The 11,850-nt window shown below is 61.8% G+C and overlaps 1 protein-coding gene and 1 long non-coding RNA gene across 4 annotated transcripts; one reads left to right on the forward strand and one right to left on the reverse strand.

Annotated features, from left to right (window-relative positions):
- Positions 1 to 178: 178 nt before the first annotated feature.
- Positions 179 to 8,813, reverse strand: LOC119253922 (inositol-trisphosphate 3-kinase A). The gene is made up of 7 exons (XM_037521157.2): positions 8,273 to 8,813; positions 2,189 to 2,285; positions 1,895 to 2,111; positions 1,571 to 1,775; positions 1,235 to 1,336; positions 882 to 953; positions 179 to 772 (listed from the first exon to the last, which is right to left on the reverse strand). Exons 1-7 carry the CDS (start codon positions 8,759 to 8,761, stop codon positions 569 to 571), a joined length of 1,386 nt encoding a protein of 461 aa, XP_037377054.1. The 5' UTR covers positions 8,762 to 8,813; the 3' UTR covers positions 179 to 568.
- A 675-nt stretch (positions 8,814 to 9,488) lies between these two features.
- On the forward strand, positions 9,489 to 11,816 carry LOC119253924 (uncharacterized). 3 transcript variants are annotated; one of them, XR_008553365.1, is made up of 4 exons: positions 9,489 to 9,649; positions 9,777 to 9,890; positions 10,099 to 10,217; positions 11,773 to 11,816. It is a non-coding gene; the product is annotated as an uncharacterized LOC119253924 (long non-coding RNA). The 3 variants fall into 3 exon arrangements; XR_008553366.1 differs by lacking the exon at positions 11,773 to 11,816 and adding an exon at positions 10,643 to 10,804; XR_005127233.2 differs by lacking the exon at positions 11,773 to 11,816 and having other exon boundaries at positions 10,099 to 10,804.
- Positions 11,817 to 11,850: the final 34 nt, after the last annotated feature.

Here is an 11,850-nt window from a genome sequence, read left to right on the forward strand (position 1 = left end):
CTTTGTGGATTGCTTTCCTCCCCGAGCATCCTTCATCTGGGAGCAACCATCCCTAGACATCTCTACTAAAGACCTCTTCTTCTACCCTCCAGTAACCTAAGTGGATGCGAGGGATGCCAGAGAACTGAGAAGGAGCATCAGCGGAGGGAGGGGATGAGGCTGGAGTCGCCGAAGCTGGTGTCTTTTCCTTTTATTGGGAAGGGGAGTCCATCGTAGTGTGAGTTTAGACCAATAGCTCTAGTGCTTGCGAAATAAAATTCATTTTCCATCCTCTCTGGAAAGGTAAGCAGCCCCCTCAGAAGAGCTGAGCTGAGGACGAAGCCTATTGTCCCACCCTGCCCCTGTATATTAGTGTCATAGGCTCTGGAAATGCTGGGGCTAGCGTGGGCACCGCTCCCGCTGCACATGCAGCAGTGCGCCCCAAGAGGTTGGCACCTGGTCCTGCTGGACCATGTGAGCCGCCCCGCACCGCGGGGTTTCAGTTCTTAGCCCACATGCACGACAGGGACGGGACGCAGTCGCCGTCCATCTGTCAGACCCTCCCGTCTGCGGGGACAGGGGCCCAGCCTCATCTCTGGGCCAGACTGGCCAGGATGCCAATGAGATTGTCCAGCCCCAGCAAATAGCCGTCCTCGCGGTTGCCCTCCTCCCAAGGCCGCCGGTGGTCCAGGGTCTGGCCGTCGGGGAGGGGCGTAGTCTTGCCGAAGTCGATGAGCCACACTCCAGCGCGATGACTGTGGTCGTGCACGAAGAGGAGGGAGCTGCCGATCACCTGCCGGGCCCCACACAGGGAGCTCAGAGCCCGGCGTGCCCTGCCCGCACCCTCCACCCCGTGCCCGCTGCAGCCCGCACAGCCTCACACCTGACGCTGCTCAGCTCACCTCGTGCCTCCTGAAGAACTCAGAGACCTCCAGGGTGTCTCGGATCTGCTGCAGGCGGTTCAGGTATCTCCTCTGGAGAGGGTGGGGTAGAGGGCGAGGGCCGGTCAAGGAAACGCCACCTGAGCCCTTGCTAGTATCAGGGGCCGCGACGCCTGCTCGCGAGGCTTAGCAAAGGCCTTAGGAAAATACGGGCTCCCTCGTGGGTGCCACCCAGAAGGAAGGAAAAAATGACAACACGGGCGGTAAAGACTGCAGTGGGAGTCACCCAGGGGAGGACGCTCTACTGGATGCCCCGGGGACACCCCTCAGCTTCGGGCCCGCAACACGGCAGGGCTGCAGATTCCGGGCCTCACCAACACTTCGGCATCCCCTTCCACAAACTCCTGGAAGACGTGAATCACCTGCTCCCGGCTGCGCGTGGTCTTGAAGTCGGTGCTGCAGGAGCCGTCGGCTTTCTGAAGGAGGCGGGACAGGAAATGTTAGGGGCTCCGCACCCCCTGAGGGGAGAGGATCAGGCTAAGCAGCGGTACCTCCCAGGATGTTGGCCGCCAGGGACAGCGAGGCGGAGACGGCGCCACAGGGTGCCTCCTCGGGAGGGTGGGGGGTCGGCAAGAAGGGCAGACCCCGCGCGCTGGGGCCGGGGCAGAAGAAAGGCCAGGGCGGCGCAAAGCGAAGCGGGCCTGGCCCACCTTGATGCCCTCGATGCGGAAACCAAGGGTGGTGCTGGAGCTGATGCCCTCCCGCCACTGCATGTAGCGGGGCTTGGTGACGGCGCGCTGCGCGTGCTCCTCCTCGGTGGGCGCCTCGGGGTCCACCGCCAGCATCTTCTTGTACATGTCCTTCCGCAGCTTGGGTCGCTCCCGGGCTTTCGTCAGCTCCTCTTCCAGGTAAGTCCTGCAGAGGCGCAGGCAGCCCCCGGGGCTTGAGGGTGGCCCGGGGCGCGGCGCCAAGCCCTCCTCCCCGCCCTGCGCCCCAGCTCGGTCCGGGTCAGAACCGGCCGGGCACACGCGTACCTGACGCCCATCTTGCAGTCCAGGACGCAGGGCCCGTCAAAGCCGTGCAGCAGGTCCTGCAGCTGCAGGTAGCTCTCGCCGTCGCGCTCCACCACGCCGTGGAAGGCCGGCACGCAGCCGCGCAGGGCGTCCGCCATGAGCCGCGCCAGGCAGTAGCGCTCCGGCTCGGAGCTTCGTTTCAGGATCAGCCCGCTGGTGCCCGCCGCCTTGAAACTCCCTGCAGACGGCACCGGTGAGCGTGACCCAGGCCCTTCCTCCCCGACGCCCCGCCACCCTCACCTGCCGTCTGCTCACCCGTGTGCCCCGCCAGCTGCACCCAGGAGTATCGCTTCTTGAAGGGGCTCATCACCGGGAGATTCACCATGGTGCGGATCTTCTGCCAGTGGCTTTTCTGAAAGCGACACGGTGTGGGTCTGCCGTCAGCGCCTCAGCACTGGGTGCATCAGCCCTCCCTCCTTGGAAACACGGTCTTGCCCTGCCACCCCGCGAGCAGCCAGGGCTGCTGATTCTTTCGTTCAGTCGAGGAAAGCGTGTCTGTGGCCTGCCCCTGTGGGGCACTAAGACAGGCCCCGGGAACAGTATACAGACCAGGCACACAGGCTTTCCAGTGTACTGAAAGTAATCCCGGACTGGGTGTCTGTGGAAAGGCTCAGCTTGGCCCTGCAGCTCTGCCCTTTCCGTTCACAAGCTGCGTGGGCAGGTTACAGAACTGTTCTGTGGAGGTTTTAGAACTTTTATGAACATGAGAAACATCTGATGGTCACCCTTGTTAACATGCAGATTCTCTGGCCTCAGGGAAATTCTGGGTAGGTCTGGGGCAGGACCAAGAATTTGTGAGGATTTACCAATACCTCAAGAGATTCTGGGGCCTGTGAAACAAGCCTCTGAGCATCAGTTTCTTCCTCTGTAAAATGGGGAGATAATCACTTGCATTGGGTTATGAGCAAAAAATGAGGCTGGAGTATGGCAGCGCCTCTCCCCCTCTCACCCCCTATTCATTGGCATGAAGCTGGACAAATGGAGAGTGACTGAACTTGGGAATGCTGGTTCCACTCATTTAAGAAAATAAAGACTCAGGGCGGGGAGGCCAGCCTTGCAGGGCCTGAAGAGAGAATGGCAAGAGGCAAAGCCCCTCATGCTATTCCTGGATTCCATATCACTCCTCATCAGTTTGCAAGGTCCAGGACACCCTCAGTCCTGATACTGACCCAGAAACCTGAGCTTAGAAAGTGGGATGCCTGGGCCTCCCCGGTGGTGGCGCAGCGGTTGAGCGCTGGGTTGCGAAGCTGCCCCCCCCCCAGCCTCTGCAGCACCGGTTCGATCCCCGGCTGCTCCCACGTGGAGCGCAGACCTCTCCTGCCGCCCCGCTGCTCCCCTCAGCAGTGTACTTGGGTCCTTCTGCCTTCTCTGCTCCCCACTCTGGCTCTGGTGAATTCTCTCACCCTCCCGCGCTTCTGACTGTACCCAGTGCTTGTATAAATAAATCTTTGGGGGGAAATAAATAAATAAGTCTTTGAGGGGGGAAAAAAGTGGGATGCAGCGCTGAGGGCCTTTCATCTAAGATGAACCTGTGAGGGAAATGTAGCTGTGGGTGAACCCATGCCCTTCTGACCATTGCTTCTCTGCCCAACCCAGAGGGCAACCCTAGACCTTCCCCCTTCCCACCTAAAACTTATCAGTCGCGTGTCTACGCTGTGAAGTGCACGGGTTTGTTCATCCAAATTGTGTCTGATGCCTGCCTTTTAGAGGAGTTACAGATGTGTGTGTGTGTGTGTGTGAGTGCGCGCACGCGCGTGTCCAGGCTCCTTGGCCACAGGGACAACTGGGTGGTGGCCTAAGCAGGGAGAAGCGGCTGACTATAAAGTCCTTTCCGTGGGGAGATGGGGTTAGTGAGGAAGAGTTGGATGGGGAGTTAGGCGTTGGTTCTGTCGCTCTCTAGCTGAGTGGAGCTGATGTGGTCATCGTGAGTTTCCTCAGGGAGGACAGCGCTGCCGCTGCCGTAACAGGAGCCTCCATTTCCTGGCTGCTCACTGCCTACCAGGCACTCTCCCATCTTCATTCAGATAGCGCTGCTCCTGCTTCCCTTCTCCAGTCCCTATATGGCACAATAGGGTGTGGTCACGTGTCCAATCCCCAGGGATCTGGGGGTGTAGCCAGAAGCAGCCCACTAGACACATGACATCTCTTTCAAAACTCCCATTTTTGGTCTTTAAATATATACAAGCATAATATCTGCAGCATAATAAATCCAAGTTTTATTATAAAACTCTCCCACGTCCAAATCCTCAAGTAAAATTCCAGGAAGATGTATGTGCCATGTGTATTCAGCAGAACCATCCCCTGCCCTCTCTCCCACACTCAGTTGAGAATTGCGATGACAATGATGATGCACACGCACAACAAGTGCAGAAGGCAGCAGCAGAAGGAAATCAAGGAAATTTTACAGAAGGAAATCAAGGCTCAGAGGACTTAGCATCCCCTGAGTCTCTGCCTCCAGACTCCCAGTCTCCCGCTGAAGCTCTCCACCAGCCCCACTCCCTCCCCAGGTTCCAACTGCCTCAGAAGGTACATTCCAAGGTACTGCCCTGACTCCCTTTGAGGGCCAAATGAGACCCACATGAGAAAGAGCATTGTATGGGTGAAGTGATCTGCAGTTATGAAGTGGAACAATTGGGGCCTCCTGGTGGCACAGGGGTGAGTCTCAGTGCTATCGCCACTATTGTCTGCGTTCAGTCAGGCCCGGGAGGTGACCCCCATGGCACAGCAGACCTCTCCTGCCTCGCCCGCTGCTCCCCTCAGCAGTGTATTTCAGTAGATCCGCCTGTTCTGCTCCCCACTCTGTCGCTGGTGAATTCTCTCACATTCCCCCCACCCTGTACCTCTGACCTATACCCCAGTTCTACACAAAAAAATAAGAAGAAGAAGAAGAAAATAAATCTGGGGAAACACTGGATACTTTTACCTTCACCCAAAGGAATAGGTTTAATGGTGAGCTTCAGGTAGCTAGAGAGCCCTATTGGCAGAATTTGGGGGACACTGGGACCAGAATGGACTTAATCAGAGGGTATATCTAGTTCTACAGTCATTCCAGTGGGAGGGGGAACCAGCCTCAAGTGAGATGGGAGAACCTTCTGTTCTTTCCTGCAGAGAGTAAGGCAAGAAGGTCTGCTAGACTAGGAGGACTCAGTACCTAAACTCCTGCGCCACTTAACTGCTCCTTGACTGAACTGTGGTAACACAGATTTGACTTGCCCCCAAGCTGGGGGAAAGTGGGGTCAACAGCTGCTCTCTCTCTCTCTGAATTTGTGAGAATCCTATCATTCAAGAGCAGCCGTGACTAAGGCTGTTTCCAGCCATGCAGGTTCCAAAGAGCTTCCATCTCCATGATATCCATAGAGGCCTCCCAGCCACTTCCCGAGGTTAGCGTGACAGAATTCAGCGCCCCTGCCAGTAACTGTGGAACAGGATTCCACCACTGACACAAATGTTGACACAAATGTCATGGAACGCGCTGCCATTTTCCATCTTAAAGAGCCACCTCTTCCAGGGAACATGCTGCATATAAAAATGCATGTATTCAAAAATGCTCCTGGAGAATCATTCTTCGGTGGGTGGATGGATGGGAGGGTGGGTGGGGATTTTGGCACATGAATAACAGCAGGGAAGATATTTTGGAGCAGGTAAGGCTTTTCGCCTGCGGATATCAGAAAGCAGGTTTATTATGCTAGGGTGAATTCTAGCTGAAAAGGGGGCCAACGCCTCACCCTCTTGCCCAGTCTACACCCTGCAGAAGTCTGAGAAACCGACTTGCAGGGCAAAAAAGCTCAGGGGAGCTGACCGTGTGTAAGACTCTGATGAAATCACAGGAGGACCCTCTGCTAAGTCCTCACCCCTGGGGCTGAACGGGAAGCAGCTGCCTTTGGGGAGACACTAGCCTCAGACCCTGCTCTTGTCTATATTCTCTTTGGAAGCCTGAGGAGTTGGGCTTCTAAAACCAGTGTAGCTTCTTTCCCTGTGGTGCTCATACCCACACAGTGCGAGTCCCTAGAATCCCACTCAGCACCCCCAGCCCTCCAGTCCCTGGTTGACGTGCTCCACCAGCCACCCCCTTCCCACCATCCAGTTGCCCCCGTCAAACTGGCACTCTGTGGCGGTGGGAAGAGCAATCAGTTTAAATTTATAAAAGGATCTGCACTAAGGTACAAGTGACCCACGACTTCACCCTCCCAGGGGCATTTACTTTTTAAAAAGGAACTCTTAACCTAAATTCTGCTCTATAATTAGAAAAGTGAAGTATGGGAGTTCTGGGTCCAGGATGGGATGGCATCCAGGTCTCCTTACCTGTCCCGGAGCACTGACAGACCCAGATGAACAGGCGCCACAGCAGCACCTCAAAGTTGTTCTAAGGGGTAGGGGAGGCCTAAGAGTAAGCCATGGCAGCTGCCCTTGGGGGAAGGCCCCCAACTCTTCCCGCCTGTGAGGGTTCCCCTGCCCATGACTTTGGCCTCCCACAGAACAGCCCGGCTCTCTCTACGAGAGGAAAGGCCCCCTGGGAAGGAGCAGGCTGCTCGGGAGTGCCAGCTCCCCTTGGGAGCGCCGGTTCCGAGCTCCGGGCAGGCTGCGCGGGGCCCCAGGAGAGCAGGGGAAGGATGCACGTGCCGGCGGAGACCTGGAGACTTTTCCCGGGCCTCCTGCGGCGTCTTTATCCCCCAAGGCCCGAGGGCAAGAGGCCCCGGAGCTGGGGGTTCCCAGCGCGCCCTTCTCGCGGCGCACCCTTCGGGAAGCCCGAGGGGCTCAGCTTCCTGCCCCGGGAAGCCCTGAGGCCGCTCCCGGACCCGCGGCGAGGCAAAGTCCGCGCCGGGCCCTTCCACGCGGACGCAGGCGGCCTCTGTCAACAGCCCCGGGCTTATCTGCCGCCGCCGTGGCTGTTTGCCTTCGGGGAGGCCCCGGCGGGCTGGGGGTTGGGAAGGCCCGGGAGACACAGTCGCAGGGCTGGAAGGGCCCTCCGCGGCCATCTGCTCCCGCGCCGGCGCGCCCGGGGCCGCCGGGGGTCAGGGGGGGAGACGCCAAAGCCTGGGGCGCAGCCGCGCCCCGTCCCCGGAGTCTGACCCCGCGGGGAGGGCCCGCGCGGCGCGCAGCTCGGCCGCCTGCGGGCGGAAGGGGGCGGGGGGCTGCCCTCGGGGCGCCTTCCCTCCCGCGCCCGCCTCTCAGCTGTCAGGGAGTTGAGCGGCGGGGCGCGGCGGACCCAGGGCGACTGCTCCGGATTTTCAAGGAGGTGGGGAGGGAGCGGTCCTCGCCTTGCTCCACATTCCACCGCTTTCGGAAAGCCCTCGGCGGCACCCGCCTCCCCGTAGGGGTCGGGGCACCCCTAGCCCGGGCGCGGAGGGGGACTCCCCGCACCCTGCGCCTGGGGCGGGTGTGTTCCTGCTCGGCGCGACTTTCTTTCTCTCCTGGCGGCACAAAGCGCGCCGCCTCTGCGCACGGTGGAGTGTCGGGGTGAACCCAGCCGCGGACCCAGCGCGGGCCAGGTCCCCGCGCGTGCAGCCCGCGCGCCGCAGCGGCTGCTCCAGGCCGCGCCCCGGGCCTCTCCCCCCGCGTGCCCGCGGCCCGCGCCTCTCCCTCGGCTCCGGGAACACTCGCACGAAGTGGACCTAGAGCTTCTCCTGTGCGCCGACCGGGCAGTTATGCCAAGTATTTGGCCTCGATTACCACGAGGCTAAGACGGCGGCCCTGGGCGCCGCGCGCCCCGCGGGGGCAGGTACCCGGAGGCTTCGCGACCCCCGACCCGGGTGACCCGGGAGGCGAACCTGGGCCCGGGACCCCCAGGCTGCCAGAGGCCGAGCCCGGCGGGGGATCCCGCGCTGTCTGCCTCAGTTTACCTTGCCCCGGGCTCCGAGCGCGAGCACTGAGCGGGGCGCTCGGGTGCCAGGGCCGCCGGCCGCGCGCCCCCCCGCGTCCACGCCCCGCGCGGGCGCCCGAGCAGACGGCGGCGGCTCGGGGCGCAGCGCCTGGAGCTCGCTCCACTCCCACTCAGGAGAGGGAAACCGTGGCAACGGCGGGGGTGGGGCCGCGGCGCCGGAGAGGGGGCGGGGAGAGAGGAAGACTCGTTCGCCCCTTTCCGCCAGAGTTCGCGGGGCGCCCCCCGACCCCCGCGCCCCCCGCGCGCCGGCGCCGCGCCCCCGGCCCCTCGCGGGGCCCCGCTCTTCCCCCGGCTCGCCCCGGGGCGCGAGCTGGAAAAGCGCCGGGGCGGCCTGGGGTTTCGCCCCGGCCCGGGCGCCCCCGTCAACGGTGGGAGCGCGCGCTCGGCAGAGGGAGCCCCGGACCCCGCGTCCCCGCGGCTGCGGCCCCGCCGCGCTGGCCCCGCCCCCGCGCCGGTACCTGCCCCGCGTCCTCGCCCGCGTCCAGCTGCACGTTGCCGCGGCTGCGGCTCTCGCTGTCGCTGAGCAGGTCGTCCTCCGAGTCCTCGGGCAGCGACGAGGAGCCGGTGGAGGACAGCGACGAGGTGGACAGGCGGCGCGGCTGCTGCAGGTGCGCGGAGCCCGCGGCCGGGAGCCAGCCGCCCTGGGGCTCGGGCGGCCCGGGGCTGGCCGGGGGCACGTCGGGCTCCTCGGCCGTCACCGTCAGCTGCGGGATCACCGGGGCCGGGGGCGCGCGCGGGAGCCCGTTGGGGACCTGGCCCCCGCGCCGCTTGGCCCCGCGGGCCCGGGGCTCCCCCGCAGCGGCGGCCGCGGCGACCGCGGCGCAGCGCGCCTCGAAGAGCAGACGCAGCTCCCCGACGCTCCGGCGCGGGGCCCGCTCCAGCCCCGGGCTGCAGGGCCCCGCGCCCCCAGGCCGCGCCATGCCCGTCGGGCCCCCGGGCAGGGTCATGTCCCGGCAGCGGCGCCGCAGCGGAGCCCACCAGCCCGCGGCGCGGCGGGGAATGGAGGCGCTCGGCGCCCCCGGCTCGGGACTGCCCCGAGGCGGAGCCTGCGCGGCCACCCGCCCGCCCGGCCCCGCCTCGGCCGCGCCCCCCGCCCACTCCTTTCGCTTTCAGGGAAAGCGCGGGCCGGCGAGGACGGGCCCGGCGGGGAGGGCTCCGGCGGCCGGGAAGCCCGGACCGCGTGGACGCCGACCCAGCCCGGCCCCGCGGCCCCCCCGCGCGGCCCGAGGACTCGGGCGGGGCCGCTCCGCCCCCGGGCCCTCCAGCTGCTCCCGGCTCCGGGGCTGGGAAGAAGCCCCGCTGGCGCCGCCCCGGGCTCTGCCCCCGCCGGAGAGGAGCCGGCCCCGCTCTTGCGCTCGCCGCGGCTCCTCCGAGCTCCTTTCCGAGTTCGGGGCATCCCGGGCCGAGCTGTCCGAGTCTCCCGGGCCGCGGCTTTTCTCCACCCTCAGCCTCTGCCGCCCAGAGGTCGGGCTGGGCCGTCAGCCTCGCGAAGGAGCCTCACCCCACTCAGTGAGCCCCCAGAGGGGACTATCCTGGGACCAACTGAGGTCGCTCCCTCCCGAGCTCCCCGCCTCGCGGAGGGCAGGGAACAAGGTCAGGAGGCGGGTCCTGGATGCCTCCAGGTGGTGAGCGCAGGCCTCGGCCACGTCCGGGGCCGGGGGTGGGGGGGGTGGACGGAGCCCTTCTTCCTGCTTCCCTGGGGAGCTCTGGCCTTGGTGGCCCTGAGCAAGTCATTGCACCTCCTTGAACTGCTGGTTCTCCTCCGCAAGGTTGTTGCCACTTCTTAGGATTGCTGTGAGAATAAAACAGAACGAGAAGTGTGGAATCTCTAAAAGGTGAGAACAGTTTTAGTGCGGGGGGGGGGGGGTAGGAAGAGCCGCTCTCTATTGCACCACATTCTAGATGTGCTTTTAGGCAGCCCCTTGAGCCCTCAGAGTCCTGCTTCCTCACTGGTAAATTTAGGGAACCTCACCGGAGCCTCTGGAAGAGCCCACAGATGCCCGGGAGGTTTTCCTGCACTGCAATAATGCGGCTCGTGGGGGCATCGCTCTTGGCGGGTCTTCACCCGCTTCCCAGGTGAGTGGTCAGCTGAGCTGCAAGTCCCAGCTGCATAGAAGCCGGGATTTCTCAGGGATTCTTGTCTTCCCCCAAATGCCGCCGGTGAGGACCCCTCATCAGGCACCCGGCGCTGAAGGGCGGCTGGGGCCTGTGGAGAGAGCACCCGCAGGAGGTGCTCCAGCTCTGAGTGAAGCAATGCAGAAGTTTCCTTCCCTCCTCCTTTCAGCCAGAACTCCAGGATGACCAGAGGGAGAGAGAAAGGAGGATCCAACGAGGGAAGGGAAATCCTCGCCACGAAGAAGGGAGCATGTCCTGGGGGAATGCATGCAAGTGAAGGAGTGGCAGGTAGAGAGGATGGGAGTGAAGGGGTAAGAGAGAGAAATACGGGAGTTTGAGTCCTGGGTGGAGAACTGTGGGGTAGCACAGGCTTCCTCCTCGAGGCAGAGGTCGCCGGAACCTCGGTGTTAGTGGGAAGGGCGTACTCTAGAGCTTGAAAACCCAGAAACACCCTTGCCCCCTCCACGTCTCTCCCTCCTTTGGAACTACCAGGGTCCACAGCATCTGGGAAGGTGCCGCCCACAGAAGGGGGCAGGGGCGGGTGGCATACGCAGAGTGGAGAATGAGCCAGAACTGTCAAGGAAGGACATGTACTGCCCACCTGGGTGCCCAGCAGTGTGTGGGCAATGTTGGAGGCACACGCAGGCTGGGAACTAGGTCTCCATCCTGGCCGCCAAGAGAAAATTCAGGGGCAGTGCCTTTTCTTGTATCAGGCCCTTGGCCAAGGGCAGCAACCAAAGAGGACTTCTTTGTCATATCTGCCCAGGTGTTTCTCACCAGAAAGGTAAGGGCAAACCTGGAAATGGGTATTGAAATGAGAGCTACCTTTCTAGGGGTGGAGAGTGGGAACCGCCCTTAGCAAAAGAATAAAGTGACTTGGGCCTCCCCGGTGGCTCCCGGGCCACTCCCCGGCCACCAGAGGAGGGTCCCACATGGCGCGCAGACCTCTCCTGCCGCCCGCTGCTCCCCTCAGCAGTGTACTTTGGTCCTTCTGCTGCTGCTCTGCTCCCCGCTCTGGCTCTGGTGAATTCTCTCACCCTCCCGCGCTTCTGACTGTACCCAGTGCTTGTATAAATAAATAAATAATTTTTTTAAAAAAAGAGTAAAGTGACTCAACCAGGGAGATTAAGGCTCTTGCATATAGCCATGCGGACACTTGGTGGAAAAGCCAGGGTGTGTCCTGGTTAGGTCTCCTGCCCTCTCCTTGCGTTATGCTACTTCTCTCAATAACATCTTGTCGTTCAGCCCCTGTTCCTTACCCAAGGAAGGCAGAGCTGGCCTCCACCAACCACAGGGGAGAAACATGAAGGCCCAGGGCGTGGCTATCCCTGTGTATCTGTGGGAGAAAGTCAAGGGGCTCTCATATCCTCTGGGTCAAGAATAACCCTTTGAATCCTAAAATCTGGTTCTTTGTGCCTCAGTTTCTCCAGTGCTTGAGGGTGTGCGATGGCATGGCTAGAGGAATGTGAAGAGAGAATATTAAACTGTCTACTATGGAGGGAGAGGAAAGGTCTCTGATATGCTGCAAAAAAATGGTCACTAGGTGGCTGTTCTGAGATAGGCCACACAAGTCACAGACTTATCCACAAGGCCATTCATATGTCCAAGGAGAGAATGGATTTTTTTCTTGTGGCATTTCAGTTCAGGGGTTCTCCTGTAGTTTTCTGGGGTTCCTGAGTTATCACTCCTCTCCCTGGTCTTCTGGATTTATCAGTCTTAAGGGCTACATCTCTAAGGGGGGAAAATCCCTGGGGCACAGGACCTGGAAAAAAGCATGTGAGAGGTGGGAGGCTTCTGGGGACTTGCCTCATTTAGCCCTGACCTTCCCCTGCCTTTCCTCCAGGGCAGCACTAGTGGACCCAGGGCAGGAGCAAGGTCACTGCTTCCCAAGACTCACAGGTAGGGGGTCTCCCTGATGATG

Source organism: Talpa occidentalis, unplaced genomic scaffold, assembly GCF_014898055.3.
Source record: "Talpa occidentalis isolate TD23 unplaced genomic scaffold, MPIMG_talOcc4v2.1 talOcc4.239, whole genome shotgun sequence".
Classification (NCBI taxonomy): Eukaryota; Metazoa; Chordata; class Mammalia; order Eulipotyphla; family Talpidae; genus Talpa; species Talpa occidentalis.